General features: G+C 41.0%; 1 protein-coding gene across 3 annotated transcripts in view; it reads left to right on the top strand.

Annotated features, from left to right (window-relative positions):
• The window catches only part of SGPP2 (sphingosine-1-phosphate phosphatase 2), a 108,286-nt gene that overhangs the window by 47,835 nt on the left and 37,329 nt on the right, over positions 1-23,122 (top strand). For all 3 annotated transcript variants that reach the window (XM_063080182.1, XM_063080183.1, XM_063080191.1), the window contains one exon: positions 54-212. In XM_063080182.1, the coding sequence (XP_062936252.1) occupies positions 54-212 (159 nt within the window). The remainder of the gene's footprint in view (positions 1-53; positions 213-23,122) is intronic.

The following is a 23,122-nucleotide window of genomic DNA, read 5'->3' on the forward strand; positions in this document are numbered from 1 at the left end:
ACATAGTGACATGTTGAATGAGCTCACAGAGTCTTCTAACTTTTATCTTTTAGGCTTATGTGCAGAAGTACATTGTGAAGAATTATTTCTACTATTGCCTATTCAAATTTTCAGCCGCCTTGGGTCAAGAAGTGTTCTACATCACATTTCTTCCATTCACTCACTGGAATATTGATCCTTATTTATCCAGAAGACTGGTCATCATATGGGTTGTGAGTATTATTATTACTTATGAACAACCGCTACTTCTAAGACAAATACCTGCTTTGGCATTTGAGTTCTTTGTGCATGTGTCCTTTTTTTTTTTTCTGCCACTTAGAGTTGAACTCGTTGCCTAATTTATTTTGGAAAAATTAAAAAGCTATGAATGTAACTTGTTTTGGGTGAATAAAAACTAGAAGAGAGGAGAAGTGACGAGCAGAGGAAAAAGGACCTTTCTAAGAAAACGTGTAGAGTATAAAATGCATTCTCCCAAGGGACCCATGGAAAATCTGATCAAAAACCAGACTTAGAAGCTGTTGACTAATAATTTCCAGCAGTATTAAGTGACTACTCTATATACATTGGAGACACCAAAACATGTAAGACAAGGCTCCTTCCTTGAGGGAACTTCTAGTGCAGTGGGGGCCACAAATACACAGAAACCCAGGGACAATTCCAGGTAGACAGGTGGAGACCTGTTCTGCTGTTTTGCTCGGGACCCTATGACTTAACTTTGTTCAGGGCCAAAATGAGGCCTGAGTTTTTGCTTAATTGGGGGAGATGGTGGTATTTGCAAGGCAGCGAGGCATGCTGGGAATATACAGGCCTTGGTGTCAGACAGGCCTGGGTCAAAATGCAGCTCAGCAACACCTGTGCACCCTGTCCTGAGCCTTACTTCACTCACTTGTCAAACGGAGTAAATAATGTGCATCCCCAGAGTCATCAAGACAGTGTCCCGAGTGGGCACAGAGCTCGGGGCCTGGCATGGGGGAGGACTCCACAAGTCACTATTTGAGTATAATGCATAGTGACTAGTCTGTGAGGGTGAAGGAGTCCTAAACATCAGCCAGTTCTGAGGTCAAAGATTGTTTAGCTCAGAGCCAAGATTGTTTCCCTGACTCAAGATTCTCTGCTAAAAGCAGAGGTTCAGAAGCATGTGGTTGGATATAAAGGAGAAGCTGTATGATCTTAAGCAGGCAACTTCCCCACACTTGGCTTTATTTTTCTCATTCATAGAACAAGTTAGAGTGGACTTGACCGGGGCCATAAATGCAAATGTCCTCATGGCAGGGGAGAGAAGTAACAGCAAAGTCCCAAGTGGGGAGGGGCGTCCATGCGAATCTTTCACCATGTGGCCACCTGGGGGCGCTAGGGATCACCTGCCCTTCTGGTCCACCTGTGACTTCCCTGAAGAAAAATGGGCCGAGTTGTGAGATCTTCCCATTTTTCATATGAGATCTCCCAGTTTTTAATTGTAAGCTTACATTTTAAAAACATTACATGCCAACTGAACAAAGAATCCTTGAAGTCCAAACATATGAACTGTGCTTTGAAGCTTCTGGTGTAAAGGACCACTAAAGCTTATAGTTATGATTATTTGACCCAAATTCTTCCTGACTCTTTCATCCTTTTCTTTCTAAAACTACAAGCCACTTTTTCTTTCCTCATCCCTGTGTCCTGCCTGGCCCTCTTCCCAAATCTAGCTTCTGTCTGAAAGTATGATCTGAGAGGTTGCAAAAGCATATACATCTTGCAAAAATCATGAAGGAAATGTCAACCCAACTGTCCCTTTCCCGAGCTGAAGCCTGCTTCTGTGTCTGCAAAGCAGCCATGTCTGCTGGAGCAGGCAGGATGGGGGCAGGAGAGAGAGGGAGCAGGGAGCATCCCCTCAGTTCTTAAGATTTGAAAACACACCAAACACCCAGGGTGCTTCAGTTTCTTTCCTGCTGTCATTTGTTTTCTGAGATAAAAAAAAAAAAAAAGACTCCCAAAACTTTTATGGTGCTTGGGTGAGACAAAAGTACTTTTAATAACTCAGGAGTATCTTATAATATGTATATTGTCATCTCAAAGCTGATTATCTCCTCCACTGAGAGTGGAAAACTTTTGCCCAGAGGCTGGGAAGACCTTTAGACTTGATAGGAGGCTGTGGTGAGGGGATGCTCTGATTGTCATTTTTGGTTGTCACTTTATTCTCTTCCTCATTTCAAAGTGCCCAAAGTGTGTGTTTGAGGCAGAATGACAAGTCTTTCGTCAGATAGTGAGCAAATAAAATCTTTGCCTGAGAAAGAAAGAGCAACCTTTGAGTCTGTGGTCTGTCCTGAGGTTTGGTGACCTCTTACTTGATTTTTCTAAATGGGTGCATAGCCTGGTCCACAAGGCACCCCTGCAGAGAGTCCCCTGGTTACTCTGGGTGTTCAGCTATATCCGTAAGGGCAGCATGGACAGGGTCAGGTAGAGTGCCAGTTCCTGGTGAAAAGAATTGAGGCCATTCCAAGGGGAAAGAGGGGGAGAGGGACGGGTGTAGGCGCACGTGTGTGTGTGTGTTTATGTGTGTATGCATGCATGTGTATGTGTGTGTATATGTATGTGTGTGTTGGGAATCGGGGTGCTCTCTGCTTGGTTGCAGAGGCAATAACGGAGGTTCCGGTGTTGAAGGTGGCCGAAGGGAAGGGAAATTCCTGGTGGCATTTGAGGGGTAGGTTGGGAGGAGCAGGGTGAGGTTCTTGTGTTCAGGCCAGCCAAAGCAATCAGCTTCCTGCTGAGGCTGCCTTTTTCATGGAAGGGATATCCCTAAATTAGTAGCTGTCTCTTCAAGGAGCCGGGGTTAAGAAATGTTAATTACGTAAGGGGCAGAGCTTGTAACTTGTAACTTTAAACATTTTATCTCACCCAAAATTCATTGGAGGTCAGCTGCGTTCAGGCGTGCCAAACCTTTTGTCAGATATTATATTAATTGGAGAGTTGTCATTGGATGAAGATCCACAGGTTTTATTGCTTTTAAAAATAATTTGTTATATTAGGGGGTGACTCATGCTTTCTGAAGTAGCTTAGCAGAATTTATGGAAGTATTAACTGCTCTCTCTTCACAATCATAATATTTTCTCCCCTCTACCATACATTTTTTATTGCTTTTCTTGGCATCTATGTTCATCATCTTATTTGAGCTTCATAACAATGGGTTAGTATCATTTTATAGATCGGGATAGTAATACTTAAAATAATAATAAGCCATATCATATGTGGAGCAGTTAGTATACATGCCTTTCACTGTAATAGAGCTTGACATATTTTATCTAATCCTGCCATCCATCCATCGCTGGCTAGTCCGTAGATTGACCGTACTTGGTTCAAACAGCTGTGTTAGGGATGGGGATAGACAATTAATAGATGCCACAGATCCATGGCCAGGTTCTGGAACATCAGAGACCTGGACTATAATGCTAGTTGTGAAACCTTGTTCAAGGCACTTCCTGGTTCTGGCCTGCAGTTTTCCTAGCTTTAAGATGAAAGGACCAGCTAGAGGATCCTTGGAGGCTTGTAACATGGTCATGAGTCTTCGTTATGTGTTTGCTCTGTGACACTTAAAAGAGGTCTGTCTGTGGTGTGAAAGAAGAAGGAAAAAACGAAAGTTGGGTGGGATAACAACAAAAGAATAGAAGGTATTTAATGTCTTTTGCAGACATTGCTAATGTGGCTTTACTTATTTTGTCTTGTGTTTTTAATCCCTTCACTATGAGACAGTCCATTTGAAATGCATATCAAATCCATTGCTAAATGATTATTAGATTGCCTTGTTGTTTTGTATTCAACATAATTTAAAAGAAAACATTTAACAGAAAAGGCTTAATTGCTCGGCAAATATCAATTTTATTTTTTTGTAGACTCAAAGTCCTGATGATAAGGAAGCCATGAAAGCAGAAGATTAAAATGATGGTTTTCCACATCTCTCACATTCTGATTATTAGCAACAAGCTTGCTGATAATTATAGTTAAAAAGCAGACCAGAAATTTACATTTAAATCGTGCCTACTGTCCAGATGCCGACTATCTGCTGTAGTGTTTAGGGTATTTTTTTATAAAACAGTCACATAAATTGGTTAAGAGGTGGACTTTGCGATAACATGTTAAAATGGAGTAGTGTCTTTTTGGATGTAGACAGGCTGCCATCTGGCTGTCTCACAGGAGAGTCTGTCACCTGGGTAGGGAGGAGAGGAAAACAGCCTGCCCACATCCCTGTAATTCACAACCCCTCGACTGGGGTCAATTTTAGTGCCGAAAGATGACTTTAAATGTGATTATCTCTTAATCCTCTGTTTAAACCACTACCACCAGTCACTTCAAAAGATTGCCCTGCTTGTTAAATTGGTTCTTGCTTGAGATTAATGAGTCTTTAAAAGTATTCAACAATGGCCAGATTGTAACCCTCACTAACTTGCATTGAGTGAACTAGAATTAGGCGTCAGAGATTCTACCCAGTCCCTCTGAAGTAGAATCTGTAATTTAGCCTTAGTTAAATATTAAGTAAATGTCTCTAGGGGGTTTGTTAAGCAAGCTGCACTGCTTTGGTTTTGAAACACAATAAGGAAAAGTTTGGGTTTTAGGGTTTTTTGTGTGTTGTTTTTAAAGCCTCAAAACTGATCTTGTGTGGTGAACCAAAAAATTTGGATTTTTCTGATTATCGTCATTATTACCTGAAAAGTGGTTTTCTCTCTTTCTCTCTCTCTGTTATGATCATGACTGGAAAATGTGCCCACATTCTTCCCCTTACGATGGTCCCTACTTCACAGCCCCTGAGACTGAGATGCTGTCGATTGAGCATAACTGTAGTCCCCCAACACAGACACCACTGCCCCCCACCCAAGCATCACTTCTTTTTCTTATTTTTAAATTGACAGATAAAATTGTGTGTACTGTATTTGTTGTGTACAAGTTGATGTTTTGAAGTATATATCCATTGTGGAATGGCTAGGTCCGGCTAATTAACAAATGTGTTATCTCACAGTTATAATTTTTGTGGTGAAAACATTTAACACCCACTCTCTGTGTTTTTCAAGAATACAATATGTCGTCATTGACTGTTGTCATCATGTTGTATAGTAGATCTCCTGAACTTTTTCCTCCTGTCTAACTGTAATTATGTATCCTTTGACCAACATCTCCCAATACCCTTCCTTCCCTCACCCACCCCAACCTGGCAGCCACCTGCTGTGAAATCAACTACTTGAGATTCCACATAAGAGTAAGATCACATGGTAGTCATCATTTCTAATGCTTTGTTTAGTTTGTATCATGTGGATGGCTGATTGTTTTAAAGTTTAGCTAGGTATAAAATTTTTCAAAACAACAGGGTCCTAGAGGCAGTATATCGGGAAATCAAATTGGATCTGCTAAAATGATGCAAACAACTAAACATTTCATGCAGAGTTTTGTTGTGGAGTAGTTCTTCTCCCATTCCTTTGGTTTTATTCTAGCTTTTAATTTCTTAATAAGAAAAATAAATAGCCTCTGCCAAGTCATCTCCAGACCCCCAAAAAACCAAGGAGCATCCTGGTTGGCAGAGCAGAGTGTAAGGAATTTAGTTTCTCTCCTTATGGATAACCCTGCCTTCTCCCCCAGTGGCCTGCAGGCAAATCAGTCCCTATGGTCTTTACAAAGGCACAGATTTTATTCCAGCTTCTCTCCCACTCATTGTAGAATGAAAGGACAGAGAATGAACTGATTAATAGGTGGGGTGGGGTGAGTGGCTTTCAGATGAGATTTTCACATAAAATCTTAATTCTCCCTCTCTTTTTAAAAGCCAATCAATTCTATGTGCAAAACTGCATTCTTGAGTGGATATGATTCCCATAGCATCTGCTTTACATGCAGGAACCCCATTTCACAGGTTAGAAAACCGAAGCCCAAAGAGATTAAGTGACATGCCCGGTCGGACACAAGCAGTAAATAGAATAGGTAGAGTTCATGCCTGGTTCTGTCTCTAGATCCCATCCGTTCCTTTTCACAGCACCACATTGCTTCAAATGGTTAAACTTTATTTTTTTCTCCAATCCGATTATTCAGAAGTGTGTTTTGCTTATTTGGTTGGAAAGGCTCCATTTAGCACCCTACCCTCATCTGCAAGTGCCCTGTATGGACAGCAGCCATATGTCACAGGTTTTCCAGACATTCTCCTTTCATTTCTCTGTGCTATGGTCCCTGTGAGTGCCCCTGCCGTGTGTCCAACCGTGTGTTCCTGATTTTTTACACTTACCCGGAAGGCCAGAGCATCACAGGGACCTAAGAGAATGGAAAAGGGCTTTGGCGCTTTTGTTTCAGAGCTGGAGGCCTGAAGAGGGCTGCCTGCTAATCCTGGGGGGTTGTCATTCCTGGGCCTGTGCTCTGCTTCCTTATCCCATTTTGCAAAGCAGCCAAGTGGAAAAGGAGGAATGAGGAAAAGAGTGGCCCTTTGTCCCTATTAGGAGGTGGGGATTTGACCTGAAGGGGACTAGGCATTTTTCTTGCTTCTCGCCTCTGGGTGCCTTCATCTTCCCTGCCTCCCGTCCCGTGCAGCCTCCACCGTGAGTGCTGAGCGCTCAAATTCCTCAGTGGCTCTTCTGTAGCATTTGAGGATCGGAACGTTTCCTTGTGCTGGGGAGGGGAAGGGGAGGCTTTTATCCGTTAAGTGCCCTTTCCATTCACAGCTGGAGAGGCCTCCATCTATTTCAGCCTGTGGAATTTTCTGCAATGTTCGGAAAGCTTGAGAACTACAAGAAAAACCTGGTCCTATTAACCGAATGGCTGTCAGTCATCTCTGCTCTCCCTCGCCTTTCCCCAGTGCGGGCTGGGCTTCCCCAGAGGAGCCTTTTGTAGCCTCTGCACCCAGGGCAGACAGCGTGGGAAGCCCTCTGTAGACAGAGGTCCCTGCAGCAGAAGACCAGCCCTGACCTCCCTTCCCTTCCTTCTAGGCCTAGCTGCCACCAGATGCCAGTCAGGCCCTCTTAAGAGTCCAGAGGCCTCAATGGGCAGGCACCACAGCCCATGCACGGGAAGCTCTGTGTTCGCTATAGGGAAGGCTGGGCCTCAGCCAGCTCTGAGGTTAATCCGGGAAACTGAGGCTTCCCAGCTCTGACTCCAGGGGTGCCAGCCCTCTCTCTCCAGGCCTCTTGCCTGCTCCAGTGATGCCTACCATCTCCTGGTGTCTCAGGCACAGCCTCAGCACTCTCCTTGCTGGGCTGAGTGCAGCTCATGCGCTCTTGTTAGATCCTGAAGGGTCTTGCTTAAGTAATTTGCAAGGAGCCACAGTGTAACTGCTTATGACTAAGTAACATTCTAAAATGTGTCAATGTAAGCCACGTGTGGCTGTGCCTGCACAGTCTATTCTTCAGATGAGCATAGACTATATGGCAGCTTTCAAGACAATAACAGCTCTCAGTGCAGTGATAGCCATAAGTCCTGACTATGTGCTAGACACGGGGCTGTGGCCTTTGTAAATATTACTGAGTGAAGTATAGCACTATTACTATTCTTTTCATTTTAAAGGTGAGGAAACATGAGAAGGCCAGCCAAGCTGACATAGCCAGAGGGAGTACAGTCGAGATTTGAACCCATAACTATTTGGTTCCAGAATCCTAGCTATAAACCTCTGTGCTCTGTGCTAACATTCCCCCTTAATTATGTTAAATTTGTTTGGCTTTTTTGTGTGTATTAAACCTGTTCAATTAATTTTATTTTTTATTTTGTAAGTAGTAAACCACATTAATAAAAAATTAGAAAAATGAGAAAAAAGTTTCCTTTTTATGTGGTATGTGCATAAAAATTCATTGTTTGCATTGCATATGATCAGATTTAACTAGGAAAAGATGTTGTGTTTTTATTCCTTTTAAAATTAAATTTCTTCTGGCATTCACCAGCACTGAGATCAGAAGGGAAAAAAAAATGCTTTATTAAATTTCAAAATGCTTTTTGAACACATAGCTCTTTGACTCTGAGGTTTGGAGAATGACATTCTGAAGGTTTTCCAAAAACCCTAAGATGGAAATTAGCAAGTTGTGAGCAGCTTGCTTCCTTTTAAATTAACACTGGTAAACAAAGGCTAAATGAGTGAAATAAGAGAGGTGATTTCTTTTATTAGGCCAAAATAGAAGATCCAGGCAAAGGAGAACATTAAATCCTACATTTAATACTAACTCTGCAATTGGTAGCACATCTGTAACACGGCTGCCAGTGGGCTGTGAACCCATCCCAGCCAGTCAAGAGGCCTTCTGAACTGTGTGTGTGTGAGGTAGAGGTTGAACAACTTTCAGTGTTTGTCTACATAATTGGGAAAAATATTTAGCTAGAAAGAATGGACACAGGGTGATGGACTGAAAGTCTCCATTTTTCTGTAGCCAACAAGGACTATACTTTGGATGTTTAATTAGAATTTTTTTTTTTTTCACTTGGGTGAGCATTCCAAACAAGCTAAATGTTCTCTGAGGCCTTTGCCTTTTTTGGAGGCTGGATTCAGAAATGTAAACCCAGATTTGTATTGTGGGAAGCATTTATGTTAAAAACTGGGATTTATACTTAGTATACTATGTCTACTAATCTACAAAGAATGTTTGACTATTTGTCCTAGAGGGCAATCAAAAGGGTGTGTCTTTAACACCAAAAGGATTAAATCATTAAAACTCTGTCAAGGCCTGAGTTACAGAAAACCAGGTGCCTGTCTTTATTTAAACTGCTTTAACTACCTAGAAGGAGGTGTTGAAGGATGTGCTCCTCTTATCTAGCTCTCTTATGGTTGTTAATTTTGAGTAGGTTTCTATATTCATTATAAATGTATTTTAAGGAAATTTTATATGAGAGATATGAAACCACCTAGAGCCTTTTTAAGATATCACCTTAAAGATTAAAATATAAAGAGCCACGTATGGGATGTACCCTTGTTCAGAAAATAAGCTTGGTAAGTGGAACAGAGTTTTTGGTGATTAAAAGTATCCTAAAAGCTAAGGTGAACGGGTACCCAAATCAAGACCAAGGCAATGGGCCGGCCCGTGGCTCACTCGGGAGAGTGCGGTGCTGATAACACCAAGGCCCTGGGTTCGGATCCCATATACAGATGGCCGGTTCGCTCACTGGCTGAGCGTGGTGCTGACAACACCAAGTCAAGGGTTAAGATCCCCTTACCGGTCATCTTTAAAAAAAAAAAAAAAAAAGACCAAGGCAATGATAAATACTCTTTTGGGGTTACTTGGACATTTATCAGCCTTAGCAACAGGAAACTCTGAGATCATGAACATTTACACTAGAAGTTGATACAAGCGAGAATATAAGCATAGTAATCTGGAAGCCATCTCATAAAACATCCTCTGAATCTTGTATTCTTGCAAATCCTTCAGGTTTAGGTCTCTACTGGTACTTTTTGTTTTGGGAGTCTTGTAATTATGGGCATCATTCGTTGTTCCTAAACTATGTAAGGGTGTGCCACCTCCAAGTCTGAAGAAAATATAAAAGAAGATTAAAATGTAGTTGTCCCTTAAGATGATGTGATTGTACGTGAGTATAATTGTCTCATGCAGCTTTTCTCCTCTACAGTGAAAACAAAACAGCTGGCCCTAAGCAAACTAGAAATAGGTACTGGAGCATTTCCGGATCTAAACATATGATGTAAATAGGAAAGAAGAAACCAGGAACCATGAGGCAGCTGTTGTTTCTAAAACTAATGTTTATGAAAAGCATACAATTGCATAGATGCTGTAGCACTTCAAAATGTGTTCATATCTGAATCTAGTATTGATTATGTAAGGCATTAATACCGACATTTGCATATGCTGAAACTGCAGACATTCATAACACCCACAGCTCACTCTTGAGCTGGCCCTCTTTTTACCTCATTGTACCATGTCAGGCCTAAAATAAAGCTCTCTTTGGAGGAAATGAAGAGTTCTTGGAAAGGGCCCAAAAAGCTGGACTGTAGAGGGTAGCCATAGAGAGAATATTCATGGATGGGGAAATCCATGAATTTCCCCTTGTGAAAATTCAGACTCATTAGGGAAAATTTGACTCATAAGGGAAAATCTCAGCAGTGACAGCTGTGGCCTCCAGGCTTCCTCGGTGGCTGCCCACACTTGAGTACATGACTTCACTTAATAAATGCATGCTTACAAGCCATGTGCCCCAGGAGCCAATTTGGCCCTGCGTGTGCAGTTCAGCAGCTATCACCAGGTGGTCTCAGTCATCTACATGTCTAAAATTGTATAACTACTCACTATAAGGCATATTGGGCAAATAGAGCAGGATTTAAAGATATTTAAACATTTGGTAAAGCCTGAACTTGTAAGATCTGTGCACTGTGCACAAACCCCACACGTCGGGATGGCTCACCTCACAAAGACCATGAGACAGAGACCGATGCAATCAAGCAAGAGGAGTTTATTTCCAGCATGCTGGGGTCACTCAGCATTCAAGACAAAAGCGACCCCAAGTCTTTAACACAAGAGCTTTATATACAGTTTTTTAGACAGACTTTCACAATAGGATGAGTTGTTTACTGTTTACAGGTTATCAGAGGTGACCTTTGGATTTATTGGTGGGCTTTAGTGGGCTGGCACACCGATAAGGAATAGTGTATTTCCCAATCGTTTATCTTCCAGGTGGCTTTTAGATAAGGAACTGGTCAGTCAGTTCCTGGAACCGGGTGGTGTTTTACTCCCTTCCTGGAATTTAATGTGTCTGGGCCTGCCTTACTTAAAATGGTGTTAGTTATGTTTTCCCATCTTTAGCAAGCATTAAATACAGAAGCAAATTAAGCATGTTAAAGTTATATTTTTTTCTACAAACTTCTCTCTCTCTCTTTTTTTTTTTTTTCCTTTTAATTTTAGGGGAAAGTTTGCCCCTTTCCTCTGTACTGGAAGTTCTGGCTTTACCTAGCCTCAGCCTCTCAAAAAGCCCCTGGTGGCTTTTCTTCAGCTTTCCCTTAACCTATGACCTGCTGGTAGTTTGAGAGCCTGAAGCTAATGTCAGAGCTTATCTTAAACTACTTGCATCAAAGCCCTTTTTAGCCACACTTTCTCCTGCAAATGAAGAACTGATTACATAAAGAGCTCTTGGCTTAAAAATAAAAAAGAGAAAGGAAGGTGACCTTGTTGAATTTTACTTGAGCCCTTTACACCTAGAAAACAGAAACCATGAAGGTAACCCTTCCACCCTTTTTTGTGTTCCAGGAAAGGGTTTAGTACAAGGAGTCCTTCCTCATGTGGCTTTAACAAGACTTGCAGATGCCTCCCTTGCTGGCATCTGACCAGACTCTCCAAATTCCATTCTCTGTCTCATAAATGACTAGCTCATCACTGTCCCCATTGGCCAATCTACCATTGACAAATTACCTGCCGACTTGACTTGACCAAACTTTAGTTAAGTTTCTCTCTGTCTGTAGACCCCTGGTTTTTGACCCACCCTCACTAGCATGCTGCCCCTTTTTAAGGCCCTTCCTAAGAAGAGACTGACCCAAGAGACATGTCCTGGCCACTGTCCTAACCCATCTCTACCTTCAGATGAAGTAGGTACTTCCATAGACCCAGTTCTTTCTAGCCTTGTTCATTCCTCCCTTTTATGCCTAATCTTTGAGACACTTGCAGGTGGTCGCCTTATTGCAGTAGTCCCCCTCTCCCTTCTTGCAAGAATCCTTTAAGTCTCTTACCTAAATCCAGATTTGTTTTTTATTTGACAAAGATAATATAGAAGCACAGAGAATCCAACCCTATAGTACCTCTGTGTGGCTGCACTGTAGTTTTCACTCTCAAAAGCCATTTCATGGGCAAATTTACTTCATACTCCCTTTATGCAACCAACAATCTTTTGCACTGCAGAATATTGGATTCTTTGTTTGTTTGTTTGTTTGCATCTGTCCAGTACAGGGATCCAGTATGGGGATCCGAACCTTGACCTTGGTGTTATAACACCATGTTCTAATCATCTTAGCTACCCAGTCAGCCCTTTCTCTAACCAAAACAACATTTACATAACAAAGATAATTAGGCAAAGGAGTCACTGTAGCAGAGTAGATGGGAAAACTAGGTAGATGTCTCCAGATAGCTGCTCAAACACAAAGTAGTTTTCTAACTTTATTTTTATAGCTCTGAATGCACAGGCATTAGCTGTAACTATATTCAAATGTAACTACAAAAGCACTTTCCACAACCATATATTGTGCTATTTCTCATATCTTCTCTCTATTTTAGAACTAGCTTTCCCAACATTAATGGTGGTACTATACAGTACCACCTTCTCAGCTGCGACCACATGGTCTGTCACCTTTTTTTAAATTATTGTTTCTAATGAATAAATAGTTCATAACTATTGTTCAATAAACAAAAATATTGGTTTGAAGCAGGGCTCTATCATTTTAAAATAATATATGGAAAAATCACTTTTCATTCTGTTAGGATACCCAGGCTGTCGATGAACTGCATCAAATATGTGTTCTGCTTTATCTACCAGTTCCTTCCATGACAAATATAAAATGACTCAATACTACAGACCACATCACAGATTAGTTCAATTAAGGTCATGGAATTTTATATAGATATACAAATATATAGATATATGAGAGCACTTCCAAAAGTTCATGGAAAGATTTGTAATATCTTTCAATTCTATTTTTCCACAAGCTTTTTGAAGTAGCCTCGTATATATAGAGATATAGATGGGTATAGATGTGTATAGAGACAGACAGATAGACATGTATAGAACTAGAAGAATGACTTGTTTACTCTCCTGTTACGATTGCACAGGGAGGAGCTCTTCTCATCAGGAGACCTGAGCTCAGTGTTATCTCAACCATCAACTAACCCTGACACCTTGGGTTGTCACCTCACTAATTTAGACTTGGGTTCTCTCAAATGTAAAACAAGGAGTTTGGATGAGGCGATTGCAACTTTGTATACTGTGATGATATTAACATTAATTGCTAAAAGATCACTGAATCCCTGGAGGCATCATTCATTCATTCAACAAACAAATATTTCAGTGCCTAAATGGTGTCAGGTACTGTTCCAGACTCTGGTCTCCCAACAAGGTAGAACATCCACTCAGGGTGGGGATGGGGCAGATAAAATAAAAAACATATAGTCTAAACCCAAGCAGAGTAAAGTTCTATAAAGAAAAAATAAAAGCAGGTCACGAGAAGAGATAGTGGTGACAGGCATGCTGTGTTAAGTAAGGTGGTCAGGGAAGGCCATTCCAATGAGGTGGCACTTGGGTATAGGACTGAGTTTACTTATAATTTACTTATAACTCGCATTTAAGTTGTTTATGGCAAATTTACAATGTTTGAAATTTATCAACATAAATAATCTTTCTGGTTGATTTCTATATTCATTTTGAAACTAGTGTCCCTAAGAAGTCCAAATAGGCTGGCAAGCAAGACTTCTGAGAAGATAGCTAGATTTTAAAAGTGTAGGGCCCCCTGTGAGTTGGTTTTTCCATCTTTGTGATAAAACATGTGCTGTAATTCAAGACTGGTAAGACATGCATGCATCACATGGTCATTCTGTAGAAATACTTTCATTTGAACACATGAGCCTCAAAATACTTTCACGTGAACCTCAGCCTTTGAGTGGAATGTGGAAACTGCAGAGGGAAGGATCCGAGGAAAGAGTAGGGAATGTGCCTCTTTGCCCCAAGGCAGATGCTGTCAGACTCAAGTCAAGCCTTTCTCATTAAGAAGGGTCACAAGAAGGTTATAGCCCTGGTGACAGTCCTGTGTGGGAGTTGCTGGTGGTGTGATCAATTGCCCTTTCTGATAGAATACAGTTAATCACTCACTGGCCAACTAGAGAGTCAGTGGCTCCCTGCTTCTTCCCAACCATGCTGCCTGTCCGTCCAGCCTCCTTCCTCTGCTCCCTGCAGTGAATAGGCGTCAGGCAGGGGACTCTTGGGGACTCTTAGGGACTCCTGTCCCTTCCTGCTCAAAGACTGACTCTTCAGGGTGACAGTCATCTAACTCCAGGGGTGGAGGGTGTGTTCTTTACCTAGGAGACACCTCACAATGAAGCGACACTGCCGAAGAGGAGGAGGAAGCAGAAAAGAAGGGGATAAGAAGAGGAAAAGACCGTCTTTCTCAGGAAAGACATTACTGCAGCCAAAATAGAAAGGAAACTTGATTTTTGGAAATGATGGACTAGAGATTATCTATGTGTCTACAATGCCTTGTCAAATTCAGTGTAATCTTAGTTTGTAGAATATTTTTATTTGAGGAAATGGTGGATTACATTTTTTTTTTTTTTTGGTTGAGCTCTACAAGCTGATGCCTTTATGTCTATCCCAAACAAGCCCTCCCCACAGAGCTTACTAGACTAGAGGTTCCTTGGCAGAAAGCCTGAAGAAGCAGGATGCCAGTGCTCTGGACTTGAATTTACAATACTAAGTTCTCACCTCGGGCCTGACTAGAGAGGTATGTCTGAAGCCTTTGGTTGGCAGCAAGGTGTTTCCAGCAGGCAGGATTAAACCCCAGGGTTAAGGGAACTGTTTGTACAGTTAGTCTGGCTGAGAAGCGTTCATCCCTGCAGTGTGAGGGCCTCCACCTGGACTTCAGGGCTTAGGTGCTCTCTCATGTACAGAAGAGACTGTCACAAGTTTTAACAATTTCCTAGGAGAGAGAGGGTAAATCTTAGACCAGCAGCCAAGGTGCAGGTTGAGTATCTCTTATTCAAAATACTTGGGACCAGAAGTGTTTTGGATTTTGGAACATTTGCAGAATACATACCGGTCGAGCATTCCAAATCCAAAAATCTGAAATCTGAAATGCTCCAATGAGCATTTCCTTTGAGCACCATGTCAGCACTCAATAAAGTTTTGGATTTGGGGGCATTTCGGATTTTGGATTTTCTGGTGAGGGATGCTCAATCTGGACTTTCACAGGTGAGGGATGAAGTTGGGGTTCCTGGTGGTGGTGATGGTGATGGAGGGGTGGGAGATGGTTGGAAGTATCGGGGGGAAGCAGTTAAGTGAGGACAGTATTGATCCTAACTTCCACCTGAAAGTCTCTGTTTTCCATTTGGAAGGAAGAGAAGTGATAACTAGAAAATGGGGAAGGGGATAGAGGGGTGTAATTGGGGGTATAGACAAACATCCAGCTGATTTGAGGGTGTACAAGAAGATAGTGTGCACAGCTATTCAGACCGTGGACCAATTTTGAAGCACAGAGTTGGCAGCCGGCCCTGTTCATGGTCATCATGTTGACAGGTGTTTGAAATGAGCATGAAATGGACTTTTCCCCGTGTTGATAGCATAACTGAGAATGGAAGTATAGGTCATGTAAAGAAATGGAAGAGTCCCTTGGGCTGTCCCCCTAGATTAGCGGAGCACATACATAACCAGGGTGCCCTCATGAAAACTGGCATCACTGCACTGTCTTAAGTGAATTTTCTTCTCTATATCCCGTGATTATGGCTCTCATAATTTTGTTAGCCTACGTATTGCGTTTTTATTCTTAATGCACTTCCTTAGCTCTCCATTTCCTTCCAAGCGTCTTAACCGGTAATTTAGTTTTCTCGTGGCCTGCTGCACGATAACGCACCTCATCGGGAAATGGTGCCCCCCACCCCCACCGTTCACATATGTGCAGTTCTAGCATGGGGAAATACAGCCTGCAAAACCAGCCTTTGGAGATGAAGCACACTCAGTCCTGGGGGTTTGGGGACGATCATCTACAGTTCTTATCACCATTTGGTTCAGTGTTAAATTACTTGTCATGGAAGAGAAGTGGGAAGGTTTGGGCACTTGTGAAGGGAACTGAATCCAGACAAACAGCAAGCACTTCACCCTTGAGCTTTCTCCAATAAGGACCACTAGGACATGTGCTTCATTAACATTGCTTTCACTGTTAGAAATGGTTCTAGTCCCTCGGGGTTACAGCAGGAGCCATGTGAGCCTGCACCACTAATCCAGATTTCTTACTGTGTGGTATGGCTGACTGGTCATGGGAAAGACAGGCCATTGAGACTCGCCTGACACAAGTTTACCCGGGTGCCACTAGAGTGACACAGGCTTCAAGAAAGGTCTGAGCAGGTAGGTGTTCCTCATGCCACCCTCATAAGTATTCCCATTTGCTAGGCATGCTGTTAAACACAAGTGATGGAATTATGGGAACATTTGTAAAATATGTATGAAATAAGGAAATTGGCCTAAGTGACTTGGGAGATTTGCTCAATTTTTAAAAATCGGGCTGGCCAGTTGGTCAGTTGGTTAGAATATGGTGCTGATAACACCAAATTCCAGGGTTTGATTCCTGTACCCGCTAGCTGTCCAAAAAACAAACAAACAAACAAAAAACCCAACAACCCCAAACAAAAAACAGCAACAAAAACCCCCACCAAGAATTAGGAAATGTACATTAACATGTCATGAGAAAATTACATAAATTTGTTATGTATATTTAACTAGTATCTTATTATCTTAGTAAGAGTAATTCTCTAGGGTCCTTTCAAGATAGCCAGGGTCATTTGAAGATGGAGAATATTGCTTTTCTTTAGTTACTGTCAGGCATATCTCATATTTCCTTCATAATGTAGGTCATATATGGGCTGTTATTAGCAAAGTTGATTTTTAATGTTTAAATGGCTCCTGAGTAAGTGAGGATTTAGATAAAGTAGCTCATTATTAATGCACTGTGCTGAAAAACTCTAGCTTGCTGCTGCTAAAGCCAAGAATATGGGGGAAGTGGGAGATCGTCTTGAAGGCTAACATTAGAAATGGTTAATACTGGAAATGGCTCCGTGACTGACAGAACATTTACTCTGTGTATAAAGTTCTGTCTTTGACTCTTCTTCACTTAGAGAGTTGCATCATCTTTCAAAAATATGAATGGTCATTTGGTTAGAGCACAGGGATAATAACAATGAGGTCGAGGGTTTGGGTCCCTGTACTGGCCCCAGCAGCCAAAAGAAAAAAAAAAAAAAGAATATGAGGACATAAAAAGTTAAAGTACTCTAAGTCTTATTTTTAAGCTGGTTATTAAATGATGTATAATGGGTTTAATGATCTAAAATGGGCTTATTTCTCGTTGAAGAAAAGGTACCTATTCAAAGGACATTACCTAAAACATTACTTTACCTTAATCACCTGCTATAGAACATTCTGCTTTGGGAGGCCCAGGGAAATATTGAAACTTCATGGTCCTGGTGAAAGAATCTCTGTTCAGCTTATATAACCCATTCAAAAACAAACAAACAAAAAGGGACCAAAAAACAGTGAGAACCAAGAGCATTGTTGCTAAGTACAGTGTGGGATGGTCAGGAAGTCCTTCTGTTATAGCCAGAGTTATGCAAGTATATTGAAATGATGATGTATTCTAAAATTTACTAAATATATTATTAAATATTTTAAACATATTAGGGCTGAAATAATATAAGGAAGAAAGAGGGTTAAGTGTTAAGAGCATAGATTGAGTTATATTTATTTTTCCCTTCAAAATCCAAGTCCACCTTCAAGGAAGTTGTGGGACTCAACTCTTGTAGGGCTGTTCCCATTGCAAGATGCCACTCTTGCCACATAAAGACCAAGGACAATGCTTGGCTACTTGGTGCAGGTGATTAGCATAGAATACAGCCAGTTGAGCTGTTCGCTGAAAATGCTTGGGGTGATTTCTTGGGGTGATTTTCCTGAATTTACTGAAGTTTCTAGCCTATGAAAAAGTCCTGTTGCAGGTTTTACTGTTTTCGATGCAGGGAAGAACAGAAGAGTCTTGGGTTAGGAGTCGAGACCAAAGATGGACTTTCCTTCCAAACTGAAAATTCTGAGACTGTATTTAAGATTTGTGGCAGCATGCTTAGAGATGGAAATAGTGTGTGGTTTTAATCTGATGAGAAAGTTGAACATGGCGTATGACTAACATTTATTACATTGTTGCTGTCAAGGGTTTATAAAGATAAAGGTTTCGATCTTTTAGCAGCTTAGTCTTTCTATAGTCAGCAGGACTGACAAAGTACTAAGAAATGTGAGGGAGGGGTCTAGTAAGAAAGAGTTTTCTTAACAATGGTTACATTGTTATCTGAAGCAAACATTTATTGTTTCTTTTTGCATGAAAAACTCAAACAGCAGGAGGAATATTATGCGAAGTATATTTCCTGACCACCCCAGACCTCAATTCTGACACCCAGTGTATCTACATCCAGTTTCTTATGTATCTACGTGCATTTATATGTAAATACTTTTTTAAAATGTATATGAAAATGGGAGCAAAATGTACTCTTACAGACTCTTGCTTTTTTTATTTAACAGTATATCTTATAATTCTTTTTTAACATTTGCATAATTTATTTAACCAGTGTTCTGTCTTGAACATTCAGAGTTGTTTCCAGGTTTTTATTGATTGTGTGAAGGAGGGTGAGTTTATGGATGATTTAGTTTTTATATGTGCTCTGTGTTTCCTAGGACTGAAGACATCCATTCCCTCAATGAGTGTCATTTTGATTGTGACATCCATCCAATTGCAAGTAAAGGACACTGGTCCCAGTCTTTTGGGCTATTGATTGGTGGGATGGCAGGGATCAGCATATGGCAATTTTCTCACCAGGTGTGACATCTTAATCTCTCAGCCTCGGGGCAGTTAGGTGGCCTCCTTTGTGTTCCAGATGGGTCTAATGGATTAAGATTCTAGCACTTGAGTTCTTTAAGGATGAATATCTGTTCTCATGTGTTGTGCTCATGTATGCCTTCACTTGACTCAGAGCAGTCAGATGCTAGATGGTGAAAAGATGGTAGGATTTGGAATTAGAAAACCAAATTCAAGTCCAGCTCCTCTACACTGACAGCATTCCTGTTGGTGAGATACCATGTCTGCATCAATTTCCTCATCTGTAAAGCAGGGATGATGTGAACGTTAAAATAATGTCTGTGAAAGTATGCTCTAAAGAAATCACTGCATAAATGCCAATTATTACTTAACCCAACTCCTTCCTAATAGTGAAAAGGAGGCTCAAGTGGTTCGAAGTGACTTTCCTAAACATTTACATATATCTATGACTTAATTACCAATCTTTGTAACTTTAATGTTTGTCTCTCAAAAACCGATCTGAACTTGAAAAAATGAAGCATTAGAAAGAACAAGAAAATGTTATTTCTTTTTCTTACCTGCCATTTATGCTTTAGTTATTTTTACCTCCATGTTTATAGACCCTGGAATATGTAAAGACCAGTTTTCTGATAGTCTTCTGTGGTCTATGATGTTTGGTCTATAATTTCTCTGTTTTGGTGCTTCAGGCATGAGTAAAGTTTTATTAATTTGAGATTTCAATTGCTTCACCCACCAGTTCTCACACAAATACCCACCCACCCACCCACACACACACACAGCAAAAGGGCCCTGAATCTCAAAAAAATAAATAAATAAAAATAATGCCAAAATTATGAGTGAACATTCGCCAATTGAAAAGCAACGTTTCACACTGAATGGTAAGCAGTAGCCTGTAGAATATTCCCAAATAACCATCACAAAGAATTGCTTTTAATTCACTCTCTGAAGCCAAATAGGAGACCTCAGAGTTTTCCAGGGAGAGAGGGGGAAGAGAAAAAGCAACTGAACACCAATTAAATAAGACAGGCCAGTGTAGTTGGTCTCTATTTGTAAAACTGTTGATTTGAAAAGCCTCCACAGCTAAAAATTGCTCTTGAAATGAATCCCAGGCTCACAGTTTTGTGAAGGTGGATTTTCAACGGCTCTTTGTGGTGCCTGCGCTCACCTGCTCAGTGCCCTGGAACTGGGGCTCAGGGACTGGACAAGACTTTTGAAGAGAAGAATATTAATAGTCCCAAAAGCTTGCTTCTATTGGAATCAATATTTGAAGGCATGTTCAATACCATTTTGGAAAAAGGGACTTTGAAGACCCCTTAGAAGATGTACATCAGGACCCATCTTGATGTCTGGTTTCTTTCTTTTTTAAAATTGAGATATAATTCACATACCATGATAGTCCCCCTTTTAAAGTGTATGACTCAGTGTAATCACAAAGTCATGCAACTGTGAGCCCTATCCAACCCCAGAACATTTTCATCACCCCCAATAGAAACCCCATATTCATTAGCATTCACTCCCATGCCCCTCCCCCAGCCCTAGGCAACCAACCAGTAATCTGCTTTCTGTCACTATGGATTTACCTATTCTGAACATTTCAGGGAAAATGGATCTTTTTGTGTCTGGCTTCTTTCAGTTATCATATGATTTTCAAGGTTCATTTGTGGTGTAACATGTATCAGTACCTCATTCCTTTTTATGGCCATGTAACATTCAGATGGAAGGACACAGCACATTTTGTTTATCCACCTATCAGCTGGTGGATGTTTGGGTTGTTTAAACTTTTGGCTATGGAGAAGAATGATGCTAAGAGCATTCATGTGCAAGCTGCTGTGAGGACGTAGGTTTTCAGGAATGGAATGGTTGGGTGGCGGTGTCTCTATCCAAATCGTCATATTAGTAGCCTGAGAAGGAAAGGAAGGAGCTCAACTTAGAGGGATTCATGAATGGGGTGGGTATGAATGAACTGGTAAGGAAGCTGTGCTCTTTGGGTTACATCTCATTGTTGTCTCCAGCATTTAAAGAATGATATAACTAATGCCTGGCTTTTTTGAAATAAATAGATAGACTGTAAATCCCAGGAGTTCACCATGTTTCCTCCCACGAGACCTGAGGAATAATCAACACACTCCTGTTAGTTAACAGTGAATCACTTGGGTGTGATTTCTCATGATGAAGGGGGCTGTGGGTATAGCCAGGAGAAGGAACAAAGACAATAAAGTTTAGCAATTTTTTATTGTATGTATATGAGGACGTGCAGTTTGAAAAGAGCCTCTTGATGCTTCTGTCATCATGCAGAGGATTTGGCTTTTATTATGGTCACAGTGAGGCCTTCATTCTGTCAGGAGGGAGGTGCTTTGTGGGGTAGAAGACACGCGGAGGTCCGCTAAAATGAATGCGTGGATTTGCTTTTAAAAATCGTGTGGGTGGTTTACTAGTAATAATGTTATTTCATGGATCTTCTGTTTTCTAAGATGTTTAGGTTTTATTTATGCTAGTACGAAGAGTAAAGTCCTGCTAATTGAAGATGTGTTACACATGGTAAGATTTACACTTTGGATTGTAATAGATGGAAAAAGCCACTACACTGAGAATGTGCTGTTTTCTCTGTTGTCCCCATATGAGCCCAGCTATCCAGAACAGACCCAACATGCCAAGTTCTTGCACACTGTGGGGATGCATATCATATGGACAGAATTAGTTAAATAGAAAACCCTTTTGTCTGCCTGGGATCAGCAGTAGGCTCTCTGAGAACAAGATTTTCTTTCTATCTACATGTTTCATTTATCCTGCAATCAGAGCAGAAGTAAAAAAAAAAAAAAAAATAGGCTAATTCCTCTTCATGAAGACCTACCAGGCCCCAGGGCCATCCCTCAGCACCACACTGGGTGACCCAGCCCATTTGCTAAGGCGTTAATGATCAGTAATTGTTTCCTGTGTTGCCTCCCATTGGGTTCTTGCTTTTGTGTACAGGCCTCTAGGGCCTCAGCTCAGAGGAACATGATAGATGATGGAACTTAATTGGGTCCCTTTAGGTAGGAGGCCCTCATACAGACCAAAGTCCTCCATTTAGGGCCAGCCATATTGAGTTAATCATTACACTCTTTAAGTGGGAATTAAGTGGAGAAATAGTTCTCTTCTGCCAAAGTAATTTTTTTAATAGACTTTATTTTTTAGAGTAGTTTTAGGTTCACAGCAATGTTGAGTTAAAAAGTACAGAGAATTCCCATATATCCTCTCCCCACCCCCCACATATAGCCTCCCTACTACCCACATCCTCCATCCGAGTGGTACATTTGTTACAATAGATGACCCTATATTGACACATTGTTATCATCCGAAGTTCATAGTTTACACTAAGGTTTACTCTTGGTGTTGTATATTTTATAGGTTTTGCTGAATGTATGATAACATGGAACCATCATTATGGTATCATACAGAATAGTTTCACTGCCTTAAAAATCCTCTGTACTCTGCATAGTTGTCCTTCCCTGTCCCCAATCTCTGGCAACCACTGATCTTTTTTCCTGTCTCTATAGTTTTTCCTTCTCTAGTATGTCATGTAGTTGGAATCACACAGTATGTGGTCTTTTCAGATTGGCTTCTTTCACTTGGTAATAAGCATTTAAGGTTCCTCCGTGTCTTTTCATGGCTTGATAGCTCATTTATTTTTAGCACTCATATTCCATTGTCCAGATGTACCAGTTTATTTTCCATTCACCTACTAAACAACATCTTGGTTGCTGCCAAATTTTGTCAATTATGAATAAAGCTGCTATAAATGTCTACGTGCAGATATTTTTCTGCACACAAGTTTCCAGTTCACTTGAGTAAACATCAGAGAATGTGATTGCTTGTGGAATATGCATAAAGCAAATGTACTTCACAGGGCCTGGTTTTCCAAAGCCTTGCAGTTTCAAATATTGACCTTACAAAGGACAGGAAATTTTCCCCAGGCTATATAGTCTCTGTTGTAAGATAAAAAATTATAACACGGCAAGGTTGCTGGCTCAAAGACAGGGTATTGGTTGATATGTAAAGATACTGGGAAATTGCTGTAAGAAGAGAATGTTTACTAAAATCAAGCTTTTGTTGCAAATTACATTATAGAATGTCACCTTACTGAATGTTACCCACTTCTATTGTGAAACTTGTTAAACTGTGCTTACCAAAAACCCCACATATGTTCTCTTTCTGTAACTTCTTGGTCTGGAGAATAAATGCGGGAAGAGAACCCCAATCTGTGGTTAATTTCCCAAACGGAAGGAACGTCTATCCTGAGGGTTCTGGGAGATTAACCCCCTTTCGGAGCTTCTCACTGCTCAGAAGAGATGGGCTTTGAGTAATCTTTGGTGGCTCTGTCACCCAGGAGAAAATGGGTGACAAATACATGGGAGGCAAAGCAGCAATTGCTGTATTGTACAGTAAGTGTATGATTAATTTTGTAATATATTGACAAACTGTCATCCAAAGTGGCTGTACGTTTTGTATTCCTGCCAGCATGAATGAGGGTTCCTATTGCTCCACATTCTGTCCAGCGTTACATTTTGGATTTGGCCATTCTATTAGGTAGGTGTGTCATGGTATCTCATTGTTGTTTTAATT

This window comes from Cynocephalus volans, chromosome 1 (assembly GCF_027409185.1).
Source record: "Cynocephalus volans isolate mCynVol1 chromosome 1, mCynVol1.pri, whole genome shotgun sequence".
Lineage (NCBI taxonomy): Eukaryota > Metazoa > Chordata > Mammalia > Dermoptera > Cynocephalidae > Cynocephalus > Cynocephalus volans.